The sequence below is a fragment of the Mirounga leonina genome, unplaced genomic scaffold (assembly GCF_011800145.1).
Source record: "Mirounga leonina isolate KUSES-001 unplaced genomic scaffold, KU_Mleo_1.0 Mir_108, whole genome shotgun sequence".
Taxonomy (NCBI): Eukaryota; Metazoa; Chordata; class Mammalia; order Carnivora; family Phocidae; genus Mirounga; species Mirounga leonina.
The window spans coordinates 3,672,030-3,696,283 of NW_023270237.1; the positions used below are offsets into that span (position 1 = coordinate 3,672,030).

A 24,254-nucleotide genomic window follows, 5' to 3' on the forward strand; every position below is an offset into this window, starting at 1 on the left:
TCTAATAAAAGGATAAATCAATTATAAGGCTGTACCTCTGTGTCTACAACCAAAAATAAAATTATTTGCCAATGAGCAAGTAAGCAAACGAATTATAACAAAATAAACTGTAAGGTAAATGCTATTTTTTAGAATAAAGAATGACTAAAATATTATCTTCCCAGATGTTTCTTAGTATTTACCATCATTGCTGAAATGAACAGAATAAAATGTTTCAAATACAACTAGAAGCTTAAGAAATAGAATGTGCCTTTTCATAACATTTTGATATTCTATCTGTTCTTCAAAACATGCCTTGAACACCAGATCCCTCAAAGGTAAAAGCTTCATCTTCTCTGAGGACAATGATGATAATCAGGTGGCTGATGTTTACAATGATACCCCAATCCAAAATCGGTTAAGGCTCAGTTGTAGATTGTATAATTAGATTAACCTAATTAATACTATGACTTAGTTTTGCAATTTACCTTTATTATTTGAATGGTTTTAGTCCTGGTTTCTTATTTCTAACAGGATCTCAAAACAGTAGCTCATTGTCCTTGCTTGTTTTTGATTACTTAAATGATGTTAGCTTTGCAGGAATAGATTGATACTACAATCTGCTGAAGCACTATATTACAGCATGTGCTGTTTTCTGATTTTCTTATCTAAATATCAGTTGCCTAATGTATGGAGTTCATTTATAAATACCAGGAAGTACCCTGCATCAAGTAAATTAACATGCTGGGCCACATTCTCTGGCTTCATTAGCAACCCTTCATGCCAGGGCTGTGTTCATACAAGTGTGAAAACCAGAACGATCCTTCAAGGCTTTTCCTGGCCTGAATAATTTCTTCATCAGGGAAAAGGCTACACTCATCCTAATATTCCAGTTTTACCACCACAGTCTATTCATTTGGCATAACTCCATCTCACATGGATGCCTTTTGGAAGAATCGAACCATTAATAGTGGGGAGAATATGTCCAGTCAAGAAGCCAGTCTGGACACCCAGATGAGGAGCAGTCTGAGTTATAGGTCATAGTAGATGGCCAAAGTTGGGGGCATGGGCTGGTGGCAGGGAGGAGATACAGAAAAAAATCGTAAAATTTGGGACCTTGTATGTCAGTAGACTTCTATGGCAGGGGGAAATGGTGGTAGAATGATCTATTGACCACAGTGATTTTCTACATTTAATTATTCAATAAATATTTATTACTTCCCCATTATTTATCCACCGCCTGCCAGGAGGTGAAGTGGCAAACAAAACAGACCAAGTCCCTACCCTCAAGAGATCTTTGTTTATCGTTACTGTAGACATAAATGACATGGAAATATATATTTAAAAGAAAAACAAGCTTCACATGTTAAGCTGTCTCTACATGCCTGGCATTTTGTAAGTGCTTTACACATATTGATTTAATCTTTACAAATCCCATGTGGTGGGTAACTACTATTATCCCCATTTTCTAGACGAGGACAGTGGCCTTTGTTGTAGGATCACGTATGAATAAGCATCCTCAGAGAGCTACAGTTATGCCTTATGACAATGACTGTGTTTCAATATAGCAGGTGATATTTTGGTGCAAAGAATTTTAAAATAAAATTTGTGCCTTCTGTTTTTCACTCAAAAGAAATGAATGATTCAAACTATGAAAACAGGTGTCTAAAATCTGTGAGACAGAACAAACACTATAGTTCCTATAGGACAGCTGTTGAGATCAAGCCAAAGCACCACTGGGTCTCCGCTAGAAGAGTAACTTGGTACAGCTGTCTAATTCCTTTCATGAAATGGATGGGACTGATCAGAAATTAGAGCCACAGGATGGACAATGAAACTCGTCCACAACAGAACGAATATCTCATTCACCCAGGTTTGACTTTAAAATTATATCAGCCATGAAAATTATTTCACTGTCTTCTGTCGTGAGTAATCGGGCTATATTTAATTTTAATCATTAAAATGTAAAAATAATAAAAGCCATCAAAATAGTCTATAGTCAATTTTCTGATAAAGCAAATTTGTTTTTTCCTCCATTTGTGATTTAAATGGCCTCCAGAAAGTTTTTTGGAACTAAGTGTTAATTAAAAATATGGAAATGGATTTAAAGCACATTACAGCACACAGTGGAAGAATAATCACAAGAGATTTGTTCACACAACCATACTCATTTCTCAACGTGTTTTTTAACTGTCTAGGTTATTGGTTGCTTTTCTGCATGTGCCTGTTCCTAGAAAAAACTGTGATTCCAAAGAAAACAATAATTACAATTACAACAAATGAGACAAAATGCTGTTTGAGCGGGAACATGCAGTTTTAGTCACCAACAGCAAACTGATGCTCCTATACTTTCCTGTTTACACAAATGAATTAAGCATGTTCTCAAATTTGTTTATAAAACAAATGCCTTTTACATCTTGCCATCTTAAAAAAAATTACAATCTCCATGTCTTACTTTTGTTGAGTTAATTTGGAATTATGCACAGTAGGGCTGCGAGGAACCAGTGAACAAATTGTTTCTGAAATTCCCTGAGAACTTATGCTTTCAGATCCCTAGTATGCATATATCATTTTACTTTCCTGATCCTGTATTTTTTCACCTGTAAAGCAGAGAGAAACACTTTTGGGACTCCACAAAAAACCAAAAACCAAAAAACAAACGAAAAAACAGTGGGGTTGCACTTGCCGCCAAGGATTAGGTGCATGGGCTATGGAGTCAAATAGATCTGGGTTCAAGTTCTGCCGGAATTTGCCATTCTCTAGTTAGTTGTGTGACCTTGACCTCTGTGAGCTTTAGGTTCTTCATTCAAAAAATGAGGTCAATAAAACCTCTCTTCACAATGCAGTATGAATTGAAGGCCCTAATATTTATAATGTGCTTTCTAACTAGCTCAATGCCAGGTTCAGAGTAGATTCTCAGTAAATGAGAGTTTCTTTACCAGCAACGTTCATTTTCCTGGATGGTGGCCAGTGCTGCCACAACACCAGTGGGTACCATTCACATTTGTTTTGAGGATTGGAGATGCAGGTAGGTGGCCCATGGAGAACAATGTGAACCATGGACCCTGGCATTGAGCAACTCAGAAAATCCAGAGATTTTCTGATGTTAATGTTACTTCCATCGGGAGCTGTGGAGGGGCAAATGGTATCTCTGAGGAATTCTCTAGAATTTTAGACCATACTGTGTAAAACAACTCTTAGTTTAAGCAATGCAGTCATGTCAGTGAGAGATGATTTTGTTGTTTGGCATTATAGTAATCGAGCAAATACTCTAGGACTCATTTGTAACTGAGAAATACATGTATTGCCCTGATGCAATAATAAACCATCAGATTTGCTTCTCCAGGTGGTACATTTTTTCGTGTTAAACTTTTAAAACTGAATCATGGCAGATCAAACAAATTGGCAGCCCTGAAAATTTTTAAATGAATGGTTACCCTAATGGAGTATTTAACACCTAATGAATGCCACCTTTGTACAAAGACCTGAGCTAGGGTCCCAAGATGAATGACACGGTCTCTGCCCTCAAGTCATTTCCACAAAGTGGTGGGAAATCCCTCCTGCATGGCTATAACTCCCAAGTACAATGGAACAAATACTCTGCAAGGGGAATAAGCAAAATCCTCTGAAGCACAAGGGAGACCAAGGAAAACTTCCCCGGAGTGAATGAGCTAGCCTGGCAGGGCAGATGGAATATTGATTGGCCAGGATTCGGAAGAAGTGCCCTCCAAGCAAAGAGGGCAGCACAGGTAACACTCATGGCTGGGAAAGCACCTCCATTCACCCTTGCTGGCTGGCTGGCTGGCTTTCTTTTGTCCCCATAGCAAATGTTTATCGAGCCCCCACTATGTTGTAGGCAGTGTGCATCATGGGAAAGTAGTAATGCGGTGTGGCTGGAGTTCATGATCTCTGAAGGCAAGATCTTGGCTCTGGAGGCTACCCGGTGGGCGCGGTTAAGAAAAAGAAAGGGGCAGGTGTGACACATCACAGAGGTGCCCCCAACACCTGATTTAATGTTAGGACCAAGGGAGAGGGACCAACTGAAGACAACCTCAACATTTTGAGTCCAGAAACCAAGAAGCCGGTGATGTCATTGAGTGATGAAGAAAATGAAGGAGGAACAGGTTTGTGGAAGATAATTAAGTAGAAATAAATGGACAAGCTGCAGCCTGTCTAAGATTCCATTAAGTACTGAGACTGTCATCCAAATATTCTTCTACATCATGACAGAAAAATACGGAATCTGAGGATCTGCAGAGCCTGGCAACTCCGAGGCTTGTATAATTAGAGAAAAGGCCACTTGAAATTTAGTAACGTAGGATATAGCATCTGTAACTGAACTAGAGATGACCTAGCCTCACCCCCTGATTTTACAAATAAAGAAAACATGCTCCAGAGATACTCTCTACTGAGTGGTAGAGCCAATGCAGGACTCTGACTACACATTTAATGGGGGGGGGGGGATCCAGATTTCTAAAACATTCAAATCTGGAACACAGATACCACCTAAATTTTTCAGAGTTGCCATGATTTCAGTTTCTTTTTAACAGATTATAAGCGAAAGGTCTTTTTTGCAAAAATCTATTGCTATGTATGCCATTGTTCACAAAACCAGTTTTGTAATTAATTTCCAAGAATTCCGATTCCCTGAAAAGCCTCGGAAACTTAGAGGACCTAGAGCTGTTCCTGGGAAAGAAAGACAAGACTCTTTTTAGGTTATTGAAATAATGACACCCCCATGTATATAATAATGGGCTGCCCGGCATGGAAGGAAGGGCCTGGGTGCTCCGTGAAAGAGCCCTGTTTCCAGAACGCCAGGGACACAAGAGTAATCAACAGCAGTTTTCTCAGAAGCACGAAAATCCTGCCCTGCTGATCAAAGAAGAATGACTACTGCACTTAAAGAACCAGTTAGTGGAGATTTTAAAAGGAGGGCTGGGGGAGGGATGGTGGAGGGAGCTAGGCTGAGGGGGAAATATTTATAACTGTGACAACATGTTTCCTTGTAATAATTTATGAGCCCACTGGAGAAAAAGGAAACACACAAACTATGAATAAAATATCCAAAATGTAAACATCATGCCTTCTGCGAATTTTCTTTAGTTAAAAATTAAAGTTGAGGTTGACTAAAGTAAATGACTACATTTTCGTGGTCTCTTATTTCCTTGATGCTAAGGGTTACCAACTGATTTACAACTTCCTGTGTTGTTTTTTAATCTATATTTGTCAGCATATTTTTAATGTCAGATTACTTAAAATAGACATCTTGGGTCTAAGAGGTCAGGAATAATAATAGTATGTTGACTGCTCTAAAGACTTCATAGCACTCTACAAACATTCTAGTTTGGCCTAAAAAAATAAAACTTTATATTTCTAAATGAAATTAATTTCAATATAGTTCTAAGAAATTTTTTTGTTTTGGAGGGTTTTTTTTTTTGCTTCCAACGGATGATGACTTCAGGACTGAAGGGCAAGTCAATTGGTATGCTTTGAAGTTAAGTAAATTACATGGATAGCTTTATCCAAATAGTTTCAGTCTCCTCTTACTCAGGTAATTTAAGCTGTGAAAATAACAGGAAGTCCGTGAAAAGAGAAAGACTAGAACCAAAGACTTAGGGTTCCTTCATTTACCGTAGTTTCTCTTCTATTCATTATCTATTATCTATTCTCTTCTATTCCAGGTACTTGCTCAAAAAGAGTATTCGCAAATATAAAGGCCATGAAATAATTTCATCTTCATAGAAGCTATCATAAGATATAATTAGAATGCAACATATGTAAAGTCAATTTTTTAAATTTATATTTGAAAATTCAACACTGGCTTTCGGCAAAGATAATTGCATAACTCATCTTTATCATGCTGACTAATTTACAGATACTGATACTTAATTCTTGAAACAGGAGATAATTTAGAGTATTTCCTCAATTTTAAATATTAAAAACCATCAAGCTTTAAATAGAATGCCAAGATGAAGCCAAAACGCATTTATCCATGATCAGAACTGTTTGAAATACTTTACACTGAGTTCAAGGATATGCCTTTTAGAGTGTAACTTAGTAAGCTAAACAAATATACTCTTGAGTGGCTTTTTAAAAATATCTTGGGTCCCTCTCCCACTCCCCCTGCTTGTGTTCCCTCTCTCACTGTGTCTTTCTCTGTCAAATAAATAAATAAAATCTTTAAAAAAAATCTTTGAAAAGCATTAATTATTTTCCAATTATTTATAATAGAACCAACCATACTTTCCCTCTCTCACCCTGAGGAAGTTGCAAGATAAGGTCAATCTAAGAACCAAAAGTACAAAGTTGAACTTAGCAGTTTCAAGAGCTCTGGCGTTTCATTTTTCACAAGAAGGACACGCAAAAAATGTGTCCTATAGGCCCTAACTCCTTACCTTTGACGACATCTGTTAAAGGGAATCTTTTGGAAGTGAACTCAGTCTGGACAACCACAGACCACACTGGATGCTGAAAAACGAAAGGTGAAAAAAGTGATAAATTGGGTGGGGAAGGGGGGAGGGGCAGCTTTTCTAATCTTGAAAGTTAGATGTAAACATTCTCCTTTTCTAAATACATGGTTTGTCTCAGTCCCGATCGTGCCACAGAACAGCTAACTATGTCATGTTCTCTAGGTCTCCAGAGAGAAGTTATTTGGGTCCAAGGAATTCTTCAAATAAGATGACATTGGATTTATATTTGGTAATTTAAAGGCTATGACTGTATGGAAACAGGGTGATGGTGTGTCCTTATTAACAAACTCTTCTGCATTAGCTGGACTCTTGGGGCAATGTTAACAATTTCATATAGAAATAGCATGGACCAGTATTCTTAATATGGCTACTCTACTCTGTCTTCCAGCGCTGGCATTAGAAAGATGATCCTTTCAATAATAACAGTAATTATAAATAATAATAATAATACACCTTTGGGTTTAATAATACTTTCCCTTTGAAGAACTCCCAGAATTTTCATCCACATTATCTAATTTGTGCTTGAAACAATCCAATGAAGTAGCCAGGTAGCAATTATCATTATCCTACTCTTACAGATAAACAAACTGAGGCCTAGGGATTTTCTTAGCATCACACAATTAGGAATAGAGCCAAGTTGAAAGCCTATAATTCAGTGGTCTATCTTCCAGATTATTGCCATCTTTAGAAAATATCTGGGTATCTGAAGAACTGTTCTATCCCTCGGGAAATGTTTACACCAGAGCCAGATCAAAACATCTTTTCCTTTTAAATTGCATTTATACTACAAGAAGGTACTTTTTTTTTTTCAAATTCATTAGAGAGGATTTTGTTGTCTGAGGTCATTAAGATAGGAGTATTCAGATTTCTTTTCAAATTGTAATGTTGGCCTTAAGTAGAACCACACTTGGAAATACTAAAGATGTCTAAAATACTCTGGAATTGGTTTCTTTCGTTATTTCACTTTTTAAAAAAATTTCAAGCCCAAGTTAAACAAGATCAAATCAAGAGATATAAATAAAAATGGGCACAAGGTGTTAACTCAAGTGTCCTAGCCAGACTGCAATTTGGTTTACTGTGGGCCTGCCAACTTAAATTCCTCCTTGCCACTTCAGCTGGAATGGGTAGTCTTCATTTCCTGTCCTAACTTGTCCTGTGTCACAGGTCACTGTTGAGGTGATCGGCATGTGGATCTGGTGGTCTCAAAGCTCTGTTAAGTTATAGATGTTCAAACTGCCAGTATGTTGTGGATAAAAATAGAAGTTGTTATTAGATGTCTATTCATACCCTGCAGAAGCCTGGCAACATTTTGAACCTTTTCAAAATGTAAATACTGCATATTAAGCACAGGAAAGAAAATTAATATGCTGCATTTGCAAATTTATTTCCAAGTCAAAAATGCAAAGGGGGAGGAGGACTGTTGTAGCAGAATTGATATTCTACATTTATGGGGTATATTAAGAAGTTTGTAATGGCCCGAACACAAAAGAAAACACTTTAGAAATGGATTAATTGAAGTTTCTCTGATAATCTGAGCTTTTGAATTTCCTCTCTTTTGATTTTAAATTTATGGCCTCAGTATGATATTACCAGAGTTTATTGCATTTTGCAGGTGGCACTCATGTGTTGTTACTTTTTGTGTAGTATATTGTGGGCAAGGGGTTACAATTTTTGTTAAAAATTTCCAGAACCACACATGTACCTCTTCATTAGACTTGCAAATGAGTAATGCCTTTTTTCAAGGGGAGAAAATAGTTAAAACATTACAGGAATTTTTGTGCCTTTTTTCCTTAGTTAGTATTGGGAAATGTTTGCAATAAAGTTTGCTTTTTGAAACTTTCACATTTTATAGTAAGTTTTGATTTACATATGAAGTCATCATCTGACAATTTGAAACAAATGTCTTTTTAAAGCATACCAGTTTTTTGTATGTATTTCTATCGCTCCAAAAAAGTTTTAACAGATTTATCTTGCTTTCTGCTATTCAAAACAGTGGTGAGTTGTCATTTCAATGGCATGTTTTAATATCTTGAATATTTTAATAATTGGATTTAATCATTTAGTAATTGCCACCTTGATCATAGATGTCATCAGTACAACCACTACCCACAAATCCATCCACAATTTTTTCCAAAGAAAAACAATAAAAAAATAAATAACAAAAAAAAAACATTTAAAAAACAACACAATAACAAAAACAGTAAGCCAGAGTTCGTACTATCAATAATACTAACACATAAAATAGAAAAAGAAAGCATGAAGTAACACAATTTTCAGATATAATTTTTATACTTCTTCTCAGACACAGTAAGATCCGAAGCAGATTCTAATTCCTATAAGCATTCTTCAAACCTACACTGACCCTGTACTTAGTTCCAGGAGGACTCAAAATTCCTATCACTTATTCCCATGATAAATGTCCATTTTATATTGAATATGTAACATCTTAAAAGTATTCTAGTGATTTCATTTGGCTTGTAAAGATCTTGGATTTTTTAAAACCTACATAATATTTTAGTGATGAAATTTTGTACTTATGAGTATTAAATTATACCAAAAAGCCATTTACTTGATATTCTTTAAATACCATAGCACAATTCAACTAAAGCTCAGATTGTAAACCATCTTAAATAACACTAATGCAGTGTGCACATAATGAACAATATAGCTAACTTAAGTTAATTTTCATGTAACAGATAACATCTGGGGGAAATGTATATTGGTAAGTTATGCAAAACTAATTTTCTAGCGACCACATCTGTAGAAGTTATTTATTGTATGTTCACTTAACAGTCCATTATTCTGTTTAGAAATCTATTCTCTTCTTTATTAGAGCTTTTAATGTACTCACCTTGGTTCAAATGGTCTGCTCATTATCAGAAAAAATATAAATGGCATTCACATGGAACAACATGATTGTTTTTATTATATCCATTTGTGTGCAAGCACTCAAAAATGGCAAGAGAAACACATTTATTGCTTTACATTCAAAGTAATATTTAGGGGGTATTTGAAAGTCAAGCAAAACCAATCATTTGGCCAAATGGATGTATGTGTATAATCAGAAACTCCTGATTTTTAATCTCAGCATTAGGCCTCAGGCAAGTCACTTAAAGTCTTTTCCTTTGTTTCCTGATCTGAAGATTATGGGTGCTATTCTCTTAGAGAAGAAGAAAGGGTGCTTGCTAACTCAGGGTACGAAATAGGAGCATTTTTTTAATAAACATACTTGATCCTTTTTCTGTTTTTATTTTCCTAGGTTTAAGAGGTAACATATTAGACTTTTGAGGAAAAAAATATGAGACAATTACAATGCTACAGGAATGTATAAAATAGTTATAAAACTAGCTTTATTTAATTTGCCCCAACTATTCATAGACTTGAGGAAATTATAACGTTCTTTCAGAAAATCTAACTTAATAAAGCTGACCATGTCTTTCTGTTTTAAATAGATTTTATTACAGAACCAGTGATGTTGTAAAACATGAGGTTTTGTTAAAAAAAATACAAAGGCCTAATTGTATTTTTTTAAGAAAGTATTGCATCAGACGGTTTCATTTAAACATATTTGCTGGCTCTGTGCTCTCACCACAATTATTGATTCTAATTTTCCTTAAACTTGTTTTTTAAAAAGATTACTTAATGGGGGGAAAAATCACTATGATGCTTCTGGCACTAGGTTTATTTCAAACTGTATATTTGACAGTATGCCTTCTTATTATTAATGAGATGACTTTATATTTACCCCCATCTGAAACTGGGACATTTCTTTCCTTTGTAGTATCTTAGTAACAAAGCCAAATGTAACTCTCTGTGAAAGAGAAAAATGTAGCTACGATCTGGTTCACTGATAGTATGCAAAACACTCTGAAGAAATTCTCACCCCCAGTTTTTGTGCAGGAATTAAATCAAATGAATACCTGTATGAGCTATGAGTTATATTCATAAAAATCAAGCAAAAGAGATTCTTGGGATAAACAGGAGTTTCACTCCACCAAAAAAAATAATAATAATGTGGGGCTGGGAGTGGTCCAAGTTCCCGAGTATGTGCCCAGTACACACACACACACACACACACACAACCAATGCCAAAGACCAGGAAAAGTGGATAGTTGGCAAGTAGTTCAGATGAGCCTTGTAAAGAAACGTGGACCACAGAGGTGTGAGGGACGAAACTTGCACACAAATATCTGCTTGCACTCACGTGTATGATCCGATGGAAAAAAGGGCACAAGGGGAGGCGGGGGGAATCGGCTACCACCAGGACGTGGAGGCCATCTGCTGAGAACTTCCACCAAGGGCACAGAAACAATTTGCAGAAAGAGCCTGTGTGTAGAAAAGCAGAGTTGCAAGACAAATTTGGCAAGAGCAACAAAATAAAATTCTGCTTCATTAAAAGAACTATTTTACCTTGAAGATTTGCTCATGCTGTCTTTCCCTGGGTCTACGGTAAATGCAGTAAACCCTATTGGGTTCCTTTCTCTCTGCTTTCCAATGGCTAACTCAGCACCACTTCCCCCAAATTCCTATTCCTCACCCTCTGTGAAAGTCTATACCACTCATCATCTGCCCTCGTCTCTAGATTCCCATGTGCAGCTTATTTATTTTACTGATAATGTTGCAAAGGACACTAAATTATATTTAGCTGTTTCATTTTCCTAGCTTGGTAAAATAAAGAGCAATATAAGGTGTGGGAGGATGAAAAACAAGCATGATGAAAAAAGGTACAAATAGTTTTGTGGGAAGAAGAAAATGTTTGTATGTCCCATTTAGGGGAAAAAATGACATGAATATGATGACAGAAAAGAATTGTTCTTATATATATATTTTTTTAGATTCTATTTTGATTAACATTTAGTCAACTTAAGAAGAACGATCTGGAATGATGTCACCTAACAGAATAGAGATTAAATGATTAATAGTAATAATTTCCAAGTATGGCAACATGATGACATGGATACTGAAAACTGCCCAGGACAAGAAGTTGGCACAGCAGGGTTTAACTCCCAGCCCAGGCACTAAGTGATGATTTGACCTTAAGCCAACCATTTAATCACTTGGTTTCCAAACTGTGTTGACTACAGAGTCCTAACACTTCAGTTCTTCTCTATATTTATACTAAGCAGCAGCTTCCTATAAAATCGAATTAAAGTTAATAATATGAATTCAATGCAAAATACACTGGGATGACCAAGCAATAGCTTGAGCTTTCAGGACATTCCCAAACCTATCTAAATAAGAAAACATTATTAATATTCAAACGATGAAACATTACAACCTATAAGTTATACATGACCACATGTTTAACAGGTAAGTTAACCTGAAATATTGTGGAGAAGTTAGAAAGGAATGGATGATGATTTCAGATTTTTCCAAGTCCCGTAGGATGGTAATTAGCTGGTGATTTTATGCATTTCCAGGGTTTTGTCTTTAAACATGTATGTTCAGGGTCTGTCTTTGTCAGCACATGGTGGGTGGCTTCACCTCTGGGCCTCAAAAGCAAGCTCACTGTATAAATGAGAACATCAACATACCAATGTACAGTGAGGAATGCAATAGGCATGAAGATCAAAGCACTGAGCAGGGTACATCTTTATAGATCAATGGAGATGGGAAGTCAAATTATGATCAAGATGTTGCTTGTTAAACACAGAATCAGAACAAGAGGAACTAATTAAATGATTCAGATGTTTGCTGTAATCAGTACCCTCCTCTTCTCACCTTCAAGTCACAGTGAGATGGACACTGCTTAAGTTGACTTGACTCCCGTTTCTTCATTTCCAGTGTTGACCAACCATCGCCCTCCCTCAGATTTACACACTTGCTACAAAATTCTCAAGTGCTCACGGTGAGGTCTTGCCTCACCCTCTGTGTTTTTGGTTGGTTTTGCAGATCTCCTCTCTGATTCATAGTGTACTGGCTTTATGCATTAACCTTCAGAGTCTTTATTGTCCTCATCACCAAGTTCTCGGTGGCCACTTTGCCATTGCCCCCAAGAATGGCCACACTCTGCTGAGTAACATTGATCACAATTAGGCTGTTGGTGAATGTTTCAAGCACCCAAACTCTGCCAGAACTGGAGAAGATATACGGAGGATCTAAAGCACGGTCTCTACCTACAGAGAGCTTGTAGGCAACAGGAAGGGAACACTGACACATAAAACATTTAAAGATCAAGACAGTATAAAATGAAGTCCTTTATACACAAACAATGAATCATGGAACACTACATCAAAAACTAATGATGTAATGGATGGTGATTAACATAACAATAAAAAATTTTTAAAAAATGAAGTCCTAAGCCACATAGTATAGAAAGAGAATAAGACAGTGGGAAGAATAAAATGCTAATTATCAGATACAGAGATACAGAGAGCAAAAAGCGAAAGAGAACTAAGAGGGCGGTGGTGTCAAGCATTCAGAGGAAATAGCACTTAAAATATAATAGACTTGGCACTATATATATGCATATGCACACTTATATAAAATTATATGTGCATTAATTATACATAATTATATATTATCATATAATTTTAATTAATTTAATTGATAATAGGTTGTATGATATATGTTATATAATATGTGCTGTGTATTATATACTATATATTCATTACAATATAGAAAGGGAAATGAATGAATTGGCTGAAATTGTGGTTAGTCACCATGATACAGCTCTTTTCTTCCCCTCCAGCAAGTGTTAGAGGTTGTCAAGGCTTCACGTGGTCTCTTTCCGGATCCTCTAGAAGAAGGAATCTCATTTGATATTTATTCAACATTCATAGAGCCACCTCCAACATTGGATACAGAAATGAAGGTAGGTTTCCTTCTGTCTCTTAATTCACCTTGTCTCAGCATTTTATTCTCTATGGGCAGGAGGGAAAAAAACAAATGCTCTTCCATTTTCTTTCCCTCTGATTTTTCCCAGTTCAGTATAAATATTTCTTTTAGGGTTGACTTGCTCGTGGGCCAGCTGAGGATGGCTCAGCAATTTCAATCTCTCCACTTCCACTTTCCTCAAAGTAAGCACTGATTAGCAGCACCATGACTTGATCTGTCCTGATGCTCATGAATAACAGAAATGCAGGATAACATCCAATCAAAATCTTCCAGATCAACATCATTCCTTGTAGAAAAGTACCCAGGGGAAGTTTTAGGTTACATATAAATCACTGAACGTTCCAGAAGTCACCTGAGTGTTCTTTATTTTTAATATTCCAGGGATTGGATCAAGAACAAGGCCCTGAGGAATCCCAGTCAGAAGCCAACACTTCCGACGTGGATCCTTTAGTGGGTTTCACCATCAAAGATATAAAAGCAGTTCTGGATCAAGTCACAGATGATATTTTAATTGGCATTCAGGTACTCAGCCTTGATAGTGTGCTCACTTATTTTATTATTACTGGTTAATTAGCCAACCTGAGCCTTAATGTCTGTAAACACTACCCACACTCCGCCAGCAAGAGTGATGCTTATGATGGAGGACTTCAATTTCACATCTCCCCGTAATTCACAGTTGAGTCATCTGAGACTCAATAAGATCACACGAAACAGGTTCCCCAACAGCACCTAGAGTAGGGTGTGTTGCCAGTTTCCACAATCATCCGTCATCAAAACCCAAAAAGTAAAACGGTAAAAACTTCATGCCCGTCATACTGTAAACATGGCTCATGCAAGAGTAAATTGAGTACCTTTCTAACAGCAAACACAGAAGATCAACCATAATTCTTAGGTAAGTCTTCCCACCAAATTTCTAAAGAGAGGCCTTCAAATCCTTGAACTCCCTCTCGGAGAGTTTGTTCCTTTTTATGTACCACTAATAGCTAAGCAATATATACCAAAGGCTGCCTGGAAATGGTGATGGGACAGCCATCCCGGTAGCAACTGCCACTCAGGGATCAGTCAGCTTAACTTTATGTCTAACCTTTTTTTCCTGTCAAAACAAAACAAAACAAAAACCCATCTCTACCTCAACACAAAGACTTGCATCATTTTTCAGGCAAAATGGTTAAATAAGTGAATTGCATACTTTAAGAAGATTTACAATTTCTTGTAGAAATGACCATGAATCAATAGAACAACAAACTACATGTTTAAAATATTAATGCATCTCAGGGAAAGATTTAATTGTTATCTGAACATAAGTTGATATATAAAAAGCACACTATATTAACAACTAATTTAGAAAGAGCAAAAGATTAGCTTGGCATAAGCATACCTTGTTACTTGTCTAATCATCAAACTTTAATGCACTATTTATATAACATTTAATGATTTGATACCAACAGAATCAGCCAAAGTCCTCAGCTTAATAAGGGGTGTTTAGTGTTTACCAGAAATAGTGGTAGAACACGTTTTACACAAAGCTTTATTGTTAACAATCCCATGAATGTAATAACTGGTTACTGTGTGGAAGGGCAGAGTGCAGTTGAATTAAACTGAGTTCAGAACATATCTCCTTTTTAGATTTGATAACATTTCATCTAAATATAGTTTATGTATAATCATGGCCCTGGGCTCCTTTGCCAACCGGCAGCTCTGAAATTATTGCTGAGGAACTACTAGACAGTAATAGAATTGTTTGCAGGCCCCCAAAATTGAAAACATCTTTACCAAGGCCATGTTCCATGTAGTGAGCAGTATATTTTTAACTGTTCATTGAATTTTTTTTTTTTTTACTGTTAGAGTTTGCAACATTTATACCACTACTCTATAACAGAAAGAATATGATTGCTGTATATGTGTGTTATTGTCCCTTTGGCCTAAAGCCAACCTTGCTGCGGCTGGAAGTTCATTAGCTTGTTCATCTAAATGCAATTAGGCATAGAAAGGACTTGGACCAGAGGTGGGGGATGCAGATCCTTTAGGTGCCACAATCATTTCCATTTTAAGTGGATTCATGGACATTAGTCTGGGCCAAATTACTGCCAATTTTTCAATAAAATGGCTTGGTGATGTGGATTTATACGATGTCTCAAGTTCTAGCAAACCCCTTTATGTCTTTTCTCTCAATAGTCCTGGTAAACTACATGAGAATGAGCCAGGCACTTCCCTGATAAATAAATTGAAAAATGATAGACACGGAAAGACTAAATCATTTATCCAGTGTTTCCAGGGTCAGGAACTGTTGAAAGACCCTGAATGGGAGCTGTGACCTGGATTCTCGTTCCAATCCCAGTGTTATCCGCAAAAACCACACAACCTCTAATATCACGACCAGACTACTTTGGACTTTAATACTCTGGTGGTATGGCACGATTTCAGTGTTTACCCTTGTGTCTTGGTCAAGTCCCAAGTTTAATTACTCTCTGCCTACCTAAATTTTTTCCCCTGTTTTAGATAGGTAAGTTATTTTCCCCTTCTAAACCCTGCCTTCCAATGTTGCTGGCTCTTAAAACTACAGCATCCCTGTTCAAAGGTAGCCACATGTCAGTGGTCAGTGTAGGAACACGCTGACTTGCTGTAGGACCATTTAATGAATTAGTTTTTGCAAGATGTTTTCAATTTTCCAATAGTTTTTTTTTTTTCTCCTTTATTTAAGAGCCATGCTGTTATTATAATTTTTGGAGGAAAAGGCAGTAGAGAATTCATGTTTTGAATACAGTTTTTAGAGCTCCTTCTCCAGTGTGGTTTCAGGCATTTTTCCCTTTCTGTAATTCAGAAATTTCAGAGAATGTAGTGTGAATCTTTAAATTTTTTATGTTAATCCACTTACTTTCCCATTGACGAACTTTATAGTTCTAGAGATTTATTAAGAATGAAGTTATCTTGGCCCTGAGATATTAATTAAAATTATACTGAATAGAGCAAACATTTTAAGCTTATATAGTTTAGGTATTTTAATTTTAAAGATACATTCAAAATGAAATTATTTTGGCCCTGAGTTGTATAATAAAATTATACCCAATGGAGCAAACTTTAATATATTTAAAGAATTACGTTTCAGAAAAATATGAATACTAACACTACATTCTTACATTAAATGCTGGCTGTTGGCCCTAAGCAACAGGGTAAAATAATGTAAAAACCTTGAGGGAAGTTTGCCATCTTAGGACTATAGGTATTTTTAGGTCAACTTGAATTTCCAGGTTAGAAAAGCTGAGTGGGAGAATACCTCAAGGTAGTGGTCAGTGAGAGGCTATTGAACCCAGGTCATGGGTTTTCCATTCTTCCCTTAAAGGCAATAGAAACTTTTCCTATGCTAGTGGTTGGTGGGATAGCTAATCTGCTCAGCAGTGTTCCGAGGAATAACAAGGAGACATGGTAGACTAATGACAACCTCGTTCTTGTCCAGAGCAGGAGGCTTTTCGTCCAGGTGCTGCTGGTTGGGTCTGAACCGAAGTACTGATCACCATAGGCTAGAGATCTGAAATGTAGCTCTCCTGTCAGCACACAACGCTATTCGGCCTGCACCTTACCCTCACGAACCTTCTCCCACAAGCCCACACCTGTGTCGATGAATTTTGTCTCAGTGAAATACCAGAAAGGCCTCCAAGTTAATGTGCAAACACTGGTGACACCATGAAACAGAAGCTGGTAGATAATAGTAGCTGCGTCCTTAGTTGAAAGAAAGGAAATTATTAGTGGACATTGAACACATTAATTGAACGTGGGAAGAGTTAGCTGTTTAGTTAGAGTGGTGCTTCTCAATTCTTTGGAATTGTGACAAGATTATTTCTTCAAACCGTTTCAATTCCTCTATGGTCTAATAGTTTGCACGCCAGAAAGAAGCAAGAGTAACGTATTTTAAAAATCTTTCACAAGGCTGTATTACTGAAATATAACATTGGTGAATATATCAGAAAATTAAGAGTTGGAATTATGAATTTAAAAGTTAGCATATAATGTTAACATACTTAATTTTTAACTACTTAATTTTTCAGATAAGAACTAATCCCCAAAGTGGCTCAGGGACTTGTCCAAAGCTACATAACTAAATTAATCCCTATGTCTCCATCTCCTAGACCAATGTTTTTTCCACCTCTACTAAAACCATGACCAAGGGGATTAGTGATTCCTGAAAAATGACAGAGTTCCTTTGTAACCTGGAGGACGATGTTCATTCTTCCTTGCCTCCTCCACCCAACCACCAAGAAAGGAAAAATGAAAAAAATGAGAAGCCAGAGGCCAGAGTTTCATCTAGGGCTTGATAAAACTTGAGCCAGGGGCGCCTGGGTGACTCAGTTGGTTAAGCGTCGTATCCTTGATTTCAGCTCAGGTTAGGATCTTGGGGTGGTGAGATGGAGCCCCATGTCAGGTCCAGCAGGGAGTCTGCTTGAGATTCTCTCCCTCTCCCTCTGCCCCACCTCACGCATGCGTGCTCTCTCTCTCTAAAATAAATAAATCTTTAAAAAACAACAATGAAAAAAAACTTGAATCAAAAAGATGGGTACTCACATAAGGATCCAGAATTGTTGACACCAGTGTGATCTTTTCAGAAATATTGATTCTTACCATGAAGGTGAAACAAAATCTCATCAGATAAGGTAACCAGAGTGTACACTTCAAAACTATCTATTACAGTTACACTCATAAATAAATAAATAATAATGAAAATTTATATGTAGCCCAAAACAGTATTTGAGTTTTTAAATTTATTCTGTATAAATTGAAATAACAGAAGTTTCTCAAAATACAGTTACCCCGAAGACATCAAATTATGTTATAGACGTTAACATTCTAAACTTCAAATTGCTTATTAATAGTTATGTGTATAAACTACTCCTCATACACTCGTAAATGTTTTTTAAATCACCTAAACAAAACACCAGTTTTGCCACATCGCTCACCACTGGCTTCTCTATGCATAATTTTATTACCCATCATGAAAAAAAGGAAGACATTTCCGGGACTACTCATGTTCAGATAACGTGGAAGGATTTCTGGAATTTTGCAGGTAGCAATGTCAGCCCAGAGAATATCACTGCCAGAGGCTAAATGCTATCACAGCTGCGGCAAACACTAAAACCTGTCAGCAATCACGTACTTTTTTTCTACCCAAACTATACCGCAAAGTGGCATAATTCCAAGAGTTATAATGTCTGATGAATATTCTTAATTATGAGAATTGTTTTAATTGTGAGATTATTTGTGTTGTGATTTCACAACAGAAGTTTTTTGAGATCCCGTTTAGAATGTATTTACACAGGAGACAAAAACATCATTGCAAAGGGGTGGGGGGACACACAACACCGCACTAACTGAGCCCAGAGCAGTTATTCTGATTCGGTGCTTATTGGTAAAGTCCGTCTGAAAATACAGATAAATTATCCTATCTTCCAACACAAGGCTATGTGAAAAATGGCTGTCCAAATACCACTTCCTGTTCATAGCAGCCATGCTATACATCGGGAATGTGCAGAGAAATATGATAAAGTGTTATCACATCACTACAGGCTGAAACACGGCTCTGTCTGCAAAACAGGAAGGTGTGTGAGGGATAATGTCTGTCTTTAGGCACTATAGTATGTCAAAACCACAAAGACAATGTGCAGCAAAAGATAGCTCCATCATAACCACTTTTTTATGATTGTCTTCACAGACCGCGATAAACGAAAAGCTGCAAATACAGGAAGAGGCCTTTAATGCACGAATAGAAAAATTGAAAAAGGCCTGAGGACTCAGTACAAGGAGAGTGATGCTAAACTTCACAGAACCAAACACAACCAGCCAGAATAGTAGACTCTCCAGAGCAGCATATCTCCTTCATTTTGTTGGGAGAGGAAAACCAAGCCTCACATTTTATTATCCTAACTAATTAGAAAAGTATTGGCCCCCATTTTGCTATCTCCTGTCCCGTAACAGCCTCCAAATTTATGGCACTAAGTGTAATAAGAACATTTTGTACACAAGAGTTTGGAGAATTATATATAAAAATACAATTACTTTTACGATACCCCTTTGACATTTTGACTAATAAATGCTATTCATCTTCAGGGAGAGTGAAGCCAACATTTTTAAATAAGGAAAAATAATAATAATTTTATCCATATTGACCCAGTGAGCTGCCATATTACTGGAGCCCTGTGAACAGATACCACACTGCCAAGGATAAAACTTGCTAACAATAGCAATTAAAATGCATACACTATGGTTCCCCCCCCCCTTAAATCACTTGGTTTTCTTATTTAAATGTTTCAGTGTGAAACTAATTTTCTGAAATTATATAATGCAGTTTGAAGCACTTTAATTTATTCTGTACTGCATTTGTTATTTCTAATCTTGTTACTCTCCCAGGAGAATACATGACCTATATAAAAAGAAGCAATGTATAAATGGTTATTAAAGACCAACCTATATATAGATTGTAAAAATCTTAAGTACAAATCAAACTCACAGAGCTCTTCAAATTAACCATTATATTGCAGTAGAATGATTGAAAACATCTCAAGCCTTTAAATACCTTTATTAAAATATGATTTTAGAAGAAAAATATCTATTTGCCAACTGATTGTTTCAGGTTGGATAAATTAAATTAATTACTAGCTAAGTCCTTTCCAAATTTCTTAACTTCAGAGTATTTGAGAATGGAGAGCATTACTAGGAAGGGGAGAGTTCCTTCCAGAAGTTTCCAGTTTAGGAGTGCCTGAGTGGCTCAGTCGGTTAAGCGTCTGCCTTCGGCTCAGGTCATGATCTCAGAGTCCTGAGATGGAGTCCCACATCAGGCTCCCTTCTTAGACTGCTTCTCCCTCACCTTCTGCCTGCTGTTCCCCCTGCTTATACTCTCTCTCTCTCTCTTTATCTCTCTGATAAATAAATAAATAAAATCCTTTTCTTTTTAATTTGAGTTGATAAAGGAATATACACACTCAGTTAAAGACAACAACAAAGTGTAGACAATGAAAAATAAATTTCACCGAAGCTGGGTACCCCCATTTCTCTCCCCATGAGGCAACCATGGCTTCCAGTAAATTCTTTTTTTTTAAGATTTTATTTATTTATTTGACAGAGAGAGAAAGAGAGCATAAGAGGGGGAGCTGCAGAGGGAGAGGGAGAAGCAGACTCCCCACTGAGCAGGGACCCCAATGCAGGGCTCGATCCCAGGACCCTAGGATCATGACCTGAGCTGAAGGCAGCCATTCAACTGAGTGAGTCACCCAGGCACCCCCCAGTAAATTCTTGGAGAAGTATTTTTTATCCATTTAAATAATTGGATGCTTGTATAGAGTGATCTTTTTATTTTTAACATAATTTGCATTGTTCTTTACATTGCTCCTTTCATCAAATATTTTGGAGATAATTCCCTATCAATGCATTTTAACGACCATACAGTATTTCATTTTATCAATTCCATAACTTTTTTAACTAGTCCTATTGATGAACTTTTTATTGCTTCCAGTAATTTACTATCACAACGCTACATTGCCCTTTTTATGAACATGTATGATTATACCTGTAGGATGAATTCCTAGGAAGGGAAATTTCTAGGTCAAATTTAGTGCCTTTCAAAGATATTTCACCAACAGTGAAATGAGAATACCTATCTCTCTTTACATTGTTACCAACAAGCACTGGCCAACTTTTTATCTTTGGTATTCTGATAAGAAGAACATAATGTCACACTGTTGTGTTAATTTGCTTTTATCTTCTTACTCCACACAGATTGAGCAATGTTTATATGTTTATAAACAAATGCGTGTGTGTGTGTGTGTGTGTGTGGTTAATCCTCCTAATAACCTTAAGGCAGAGAAAGATAGGTATTATTAGCCTCATGTATGATTGTACCTGTTATGGAGCCTGAAGCTTAGAGAAATTATTAACTTGAACCAAGTTGCACAATTAGTAATTGATGGATCAGGGCTTTAAACCCAGGTCTGACCTATTTTATAGACGAGGAAACTGGAACACAGAAAAATTTTAGGTACTTTTCCCATGATCGCACAGCCAGTAAGTGGTAGAAACAGGTTTTGAACTGAGGTATCTATGATCATAAAACCCACATTCTTCACCTTTATCTTCACTGAGCTATCTCATTGTCAATATGAAACAAAGTGAAAACTGGTCTTTCTTTTTTGTTATTGGTTATAATAAAGGAACACACTATTGTTAGCATATTAAGTATTCAGAAAAGTTATGCAAGAAAGGAAAGTATAACTCTGCTCCTTTCATTCATTCATTTATTCATTATCCAGTATATAGCATTGAGTACCTACTATGTACCAGGGCACTGAGTAGGGAGCCAAACAGACATGGTCTCTGTCCTAATGATCTAGTAGGGGAAATAGTTAATACTAACTGTGATAAGGACAAGCTTTGAGGAATTATGAGAGTATTGAACAAAGGAGTCTGGGAGGTCACGACATGTCCCACTGGTTTTGACATTTGGGCTAGGAACCGAGGGGTACCTAGAATTAACTAGACAGAAGAAGGTGAAGGAAGAGGAAATTCAGACAGTGCAAAGTCCCTGGGACACAAGGAGAGGCTGAACAATTTAGACACAGTCAAAGCTTTCGCAGGGTCCCATAGACCACATTACAGAATTTCATTTTTAAGCTAATAGCAATGGAAACTTGTTGATAAATTTTAAATAGCAATTGACATCAGATTCATATTTTTTAAAATGTCATCTCCCTGGTGCTAGGCCTTCTATCCATGGAGACAAGGAAAATAGTATTTTCATAAAAGGGTTCCTACTGCTAATGATGCTAAGCTCGACTTCTTAGCAATTCCTACGAGTGAGAGAAATAAAGAAAAATTTTGACTTTTTGAAGTCACAAGGTTCACCTACTCGAAGCAGTCTTTGACACAGAGGCAGCCTTCTGAAGAGCCAATTAAAAACCAATACCAACCTATTACTTAGACAAGCAGCAATCTTTCTCTTGCATCCACAGTAAGATATCATTCTTCCATCTGCAGGAATAATTTGGGGCACTTTTTTCCTCACCTCCATGATAAGTTTCAAAGGGAAAATATATTCATTATGTTATGAACAAGCCACAGACTGCCACAATTTCAGGTATTTGTAGGCACTGTTGAGCCTAAATATAGCTGTGGAGTCATTTTTCCAAAATCCGAATATAAAGCCCCTATTTCTATCCTCCATTTGATTGGAACCATTCAACCATCCTGGTAGATAATAAGTTTGCATGTTCTTAGATTGCATTTCATTATGCTTCAGTTGCCCTAGAGAATAAACGTGCTCCTTTTCCCAACAATTGTAGAGGAGAAATACTTCTGACATCTCAAATTTCAGAGAGCCTCAGGAAGACGTCCCTCTTCTGGACATCAAAGTCTTTTTTTTTTTTCCTGGACATTGATTTGTTAAACAAGAGAAGTCAGTACTCCTTTGTGGCAACCAAAATACCTATTAATTTAAGTTTCCCAAGCAAAAAGTAATCTAACTCAAAATAATACCATCTTGTTGGAATTCAAATTCCAAAACAAAGAAAGAATACTCAAAATCTCTTTTGTTTTTAGGATCCCTCCTTTTTTCATGAAAGTACCAGCAGTGGAGATTGGCTTATCTTTCCTCTTGGTTTGAGTCACCAAAGAGTTTTGTGTTATTTTACTTAATTTTTAGCTTCAAAGAATGTTCAGTGCAGATGTCTCCAACGGTCATTTGATGTTTGTTTGTTCTTTTGAATATATTCAGGGCACTTCTAGCTAGGACAAAGGAAATAAGACAGATAAGGTCCTTGACTTGCTGGAGTTCATGGAATTGATAAAGTTTATAATCTAGAAGCAGATAATAAACAAGGGAAGAAATAAGAGGATCTTAGATAACAATAAATCATGCTAATAATTAATACAAAGCCATGGGATAGAAGGTTCCGGGGTGTGGGAGAGCTACTTTTACCTGCGGTGCTCTGAGAACTCTGCTTGGAAGGGGTGGCTTTCAAGCTGAGACCAGGGTAGGAGAAACCAGCCATGACCCCCCAGGGAACATCTGTTCCAGGCAGTGAGGGTAGCAAGTAAAGTGACTTGCCAAGTAGAACCTCTGATCACACAAAGCAGCTCTCAGGGAAGACAGGTGTACCCACGTCTCACTTCTGGGAAGTACCTGGCTGCTCTGCGACCTCAGACCCTCGTATTCCGAATCTAGTACCTTTTCCACTCTGTCACATTGCCATGGTCATATTGCCTTATCTAAAAAATATATACGTAATTACAACCACAAATACTTATTGGGATAGCCCAAAACCCAAATAAGCCCATCTACTTGAAAGAAATCTTGGTCCAAATCTCTCTTGCAAAAGAATTTCAAACAAATTATGTAGATACTCTACTCCAAAAGACGAGGAGCATAACTGCCATCATTATGTGTGGGCTGTGCATAGTGACTTTTTTCTAAGAATACAGTATGTAGAGAGCACCTTACAGTTAAGAGACCTGACAAATGCTACTTCCTCCATATAATCAATATCAACATCAATAGTCAAAAATCATGTCGATGGCATATACACTTGATATGAGTTGATGAAAATAGTACTTTCCTCCCCAAAACCCATAACCCTAGACTAATCATGAGAAAAACATCAGGCAAATTCCAGTAGAAGAGCCTACAACATACCGGATCAGTAGTACTCAAAACTGTCAAGGTCAGGGGTGCCTGCTCAGTCAGTTAAGCATCTGCCTTCGGCTCAGGTCATGATCCCAGGGTCCTGGGATCGAGCCCCAGATTGCATCAGGCTCCCTGCTCAGCGGGGAGTCTGTTTTCCTTCTCCCTCTGCCCCTCCCCCTCCATTCCTGCTCTGACTCTCACTTTCTCTCTCAAATAAATAAATAAAATCTTAAAAAAAAAAAAAAACATTAAGGTCATCAAAAACAAGGAAAGTGTGAGAAAATGTCATAGCCAGAGGGAGCTTAAGG

At 36.9% G+C, this 24,254-nt stretch overlaps 1 protein-coding gene across 1 annotated transcript in view; it reads left to right on the forward strand.

Annotated features, from left to right (window-relative positions):
- LOC118019563 (ciliary-associated calcium-binding coiled-coil protein 1-like) overlaps positions 1–19,878 on the forward strand; it is a 130,889-nt gene extending 111,011 nt beyond the window's left edge. Inside the window, exons 6-8 of the mRNA XM_035018900.1 lie at positions 13,141–13,263; positions 13,668–13,808; positions 18,988–19,878. Coding sequence (XP_034874791.1) covers positions 13,141–13,263; positions 13,668–13,808; positions 18,988–19,062 — 339 coding nt within the window. The 3' untranslated portion in view covers positions 19,063–19,878. The remainder of the gene's footprint in view (positions 1–13,140; positions 13,264–13,667; positions 13,809–18,987) is intronic.
- The last annotated feature ends 4,376 nt before the right edge of the window (positions 19,879–24,254 follow it).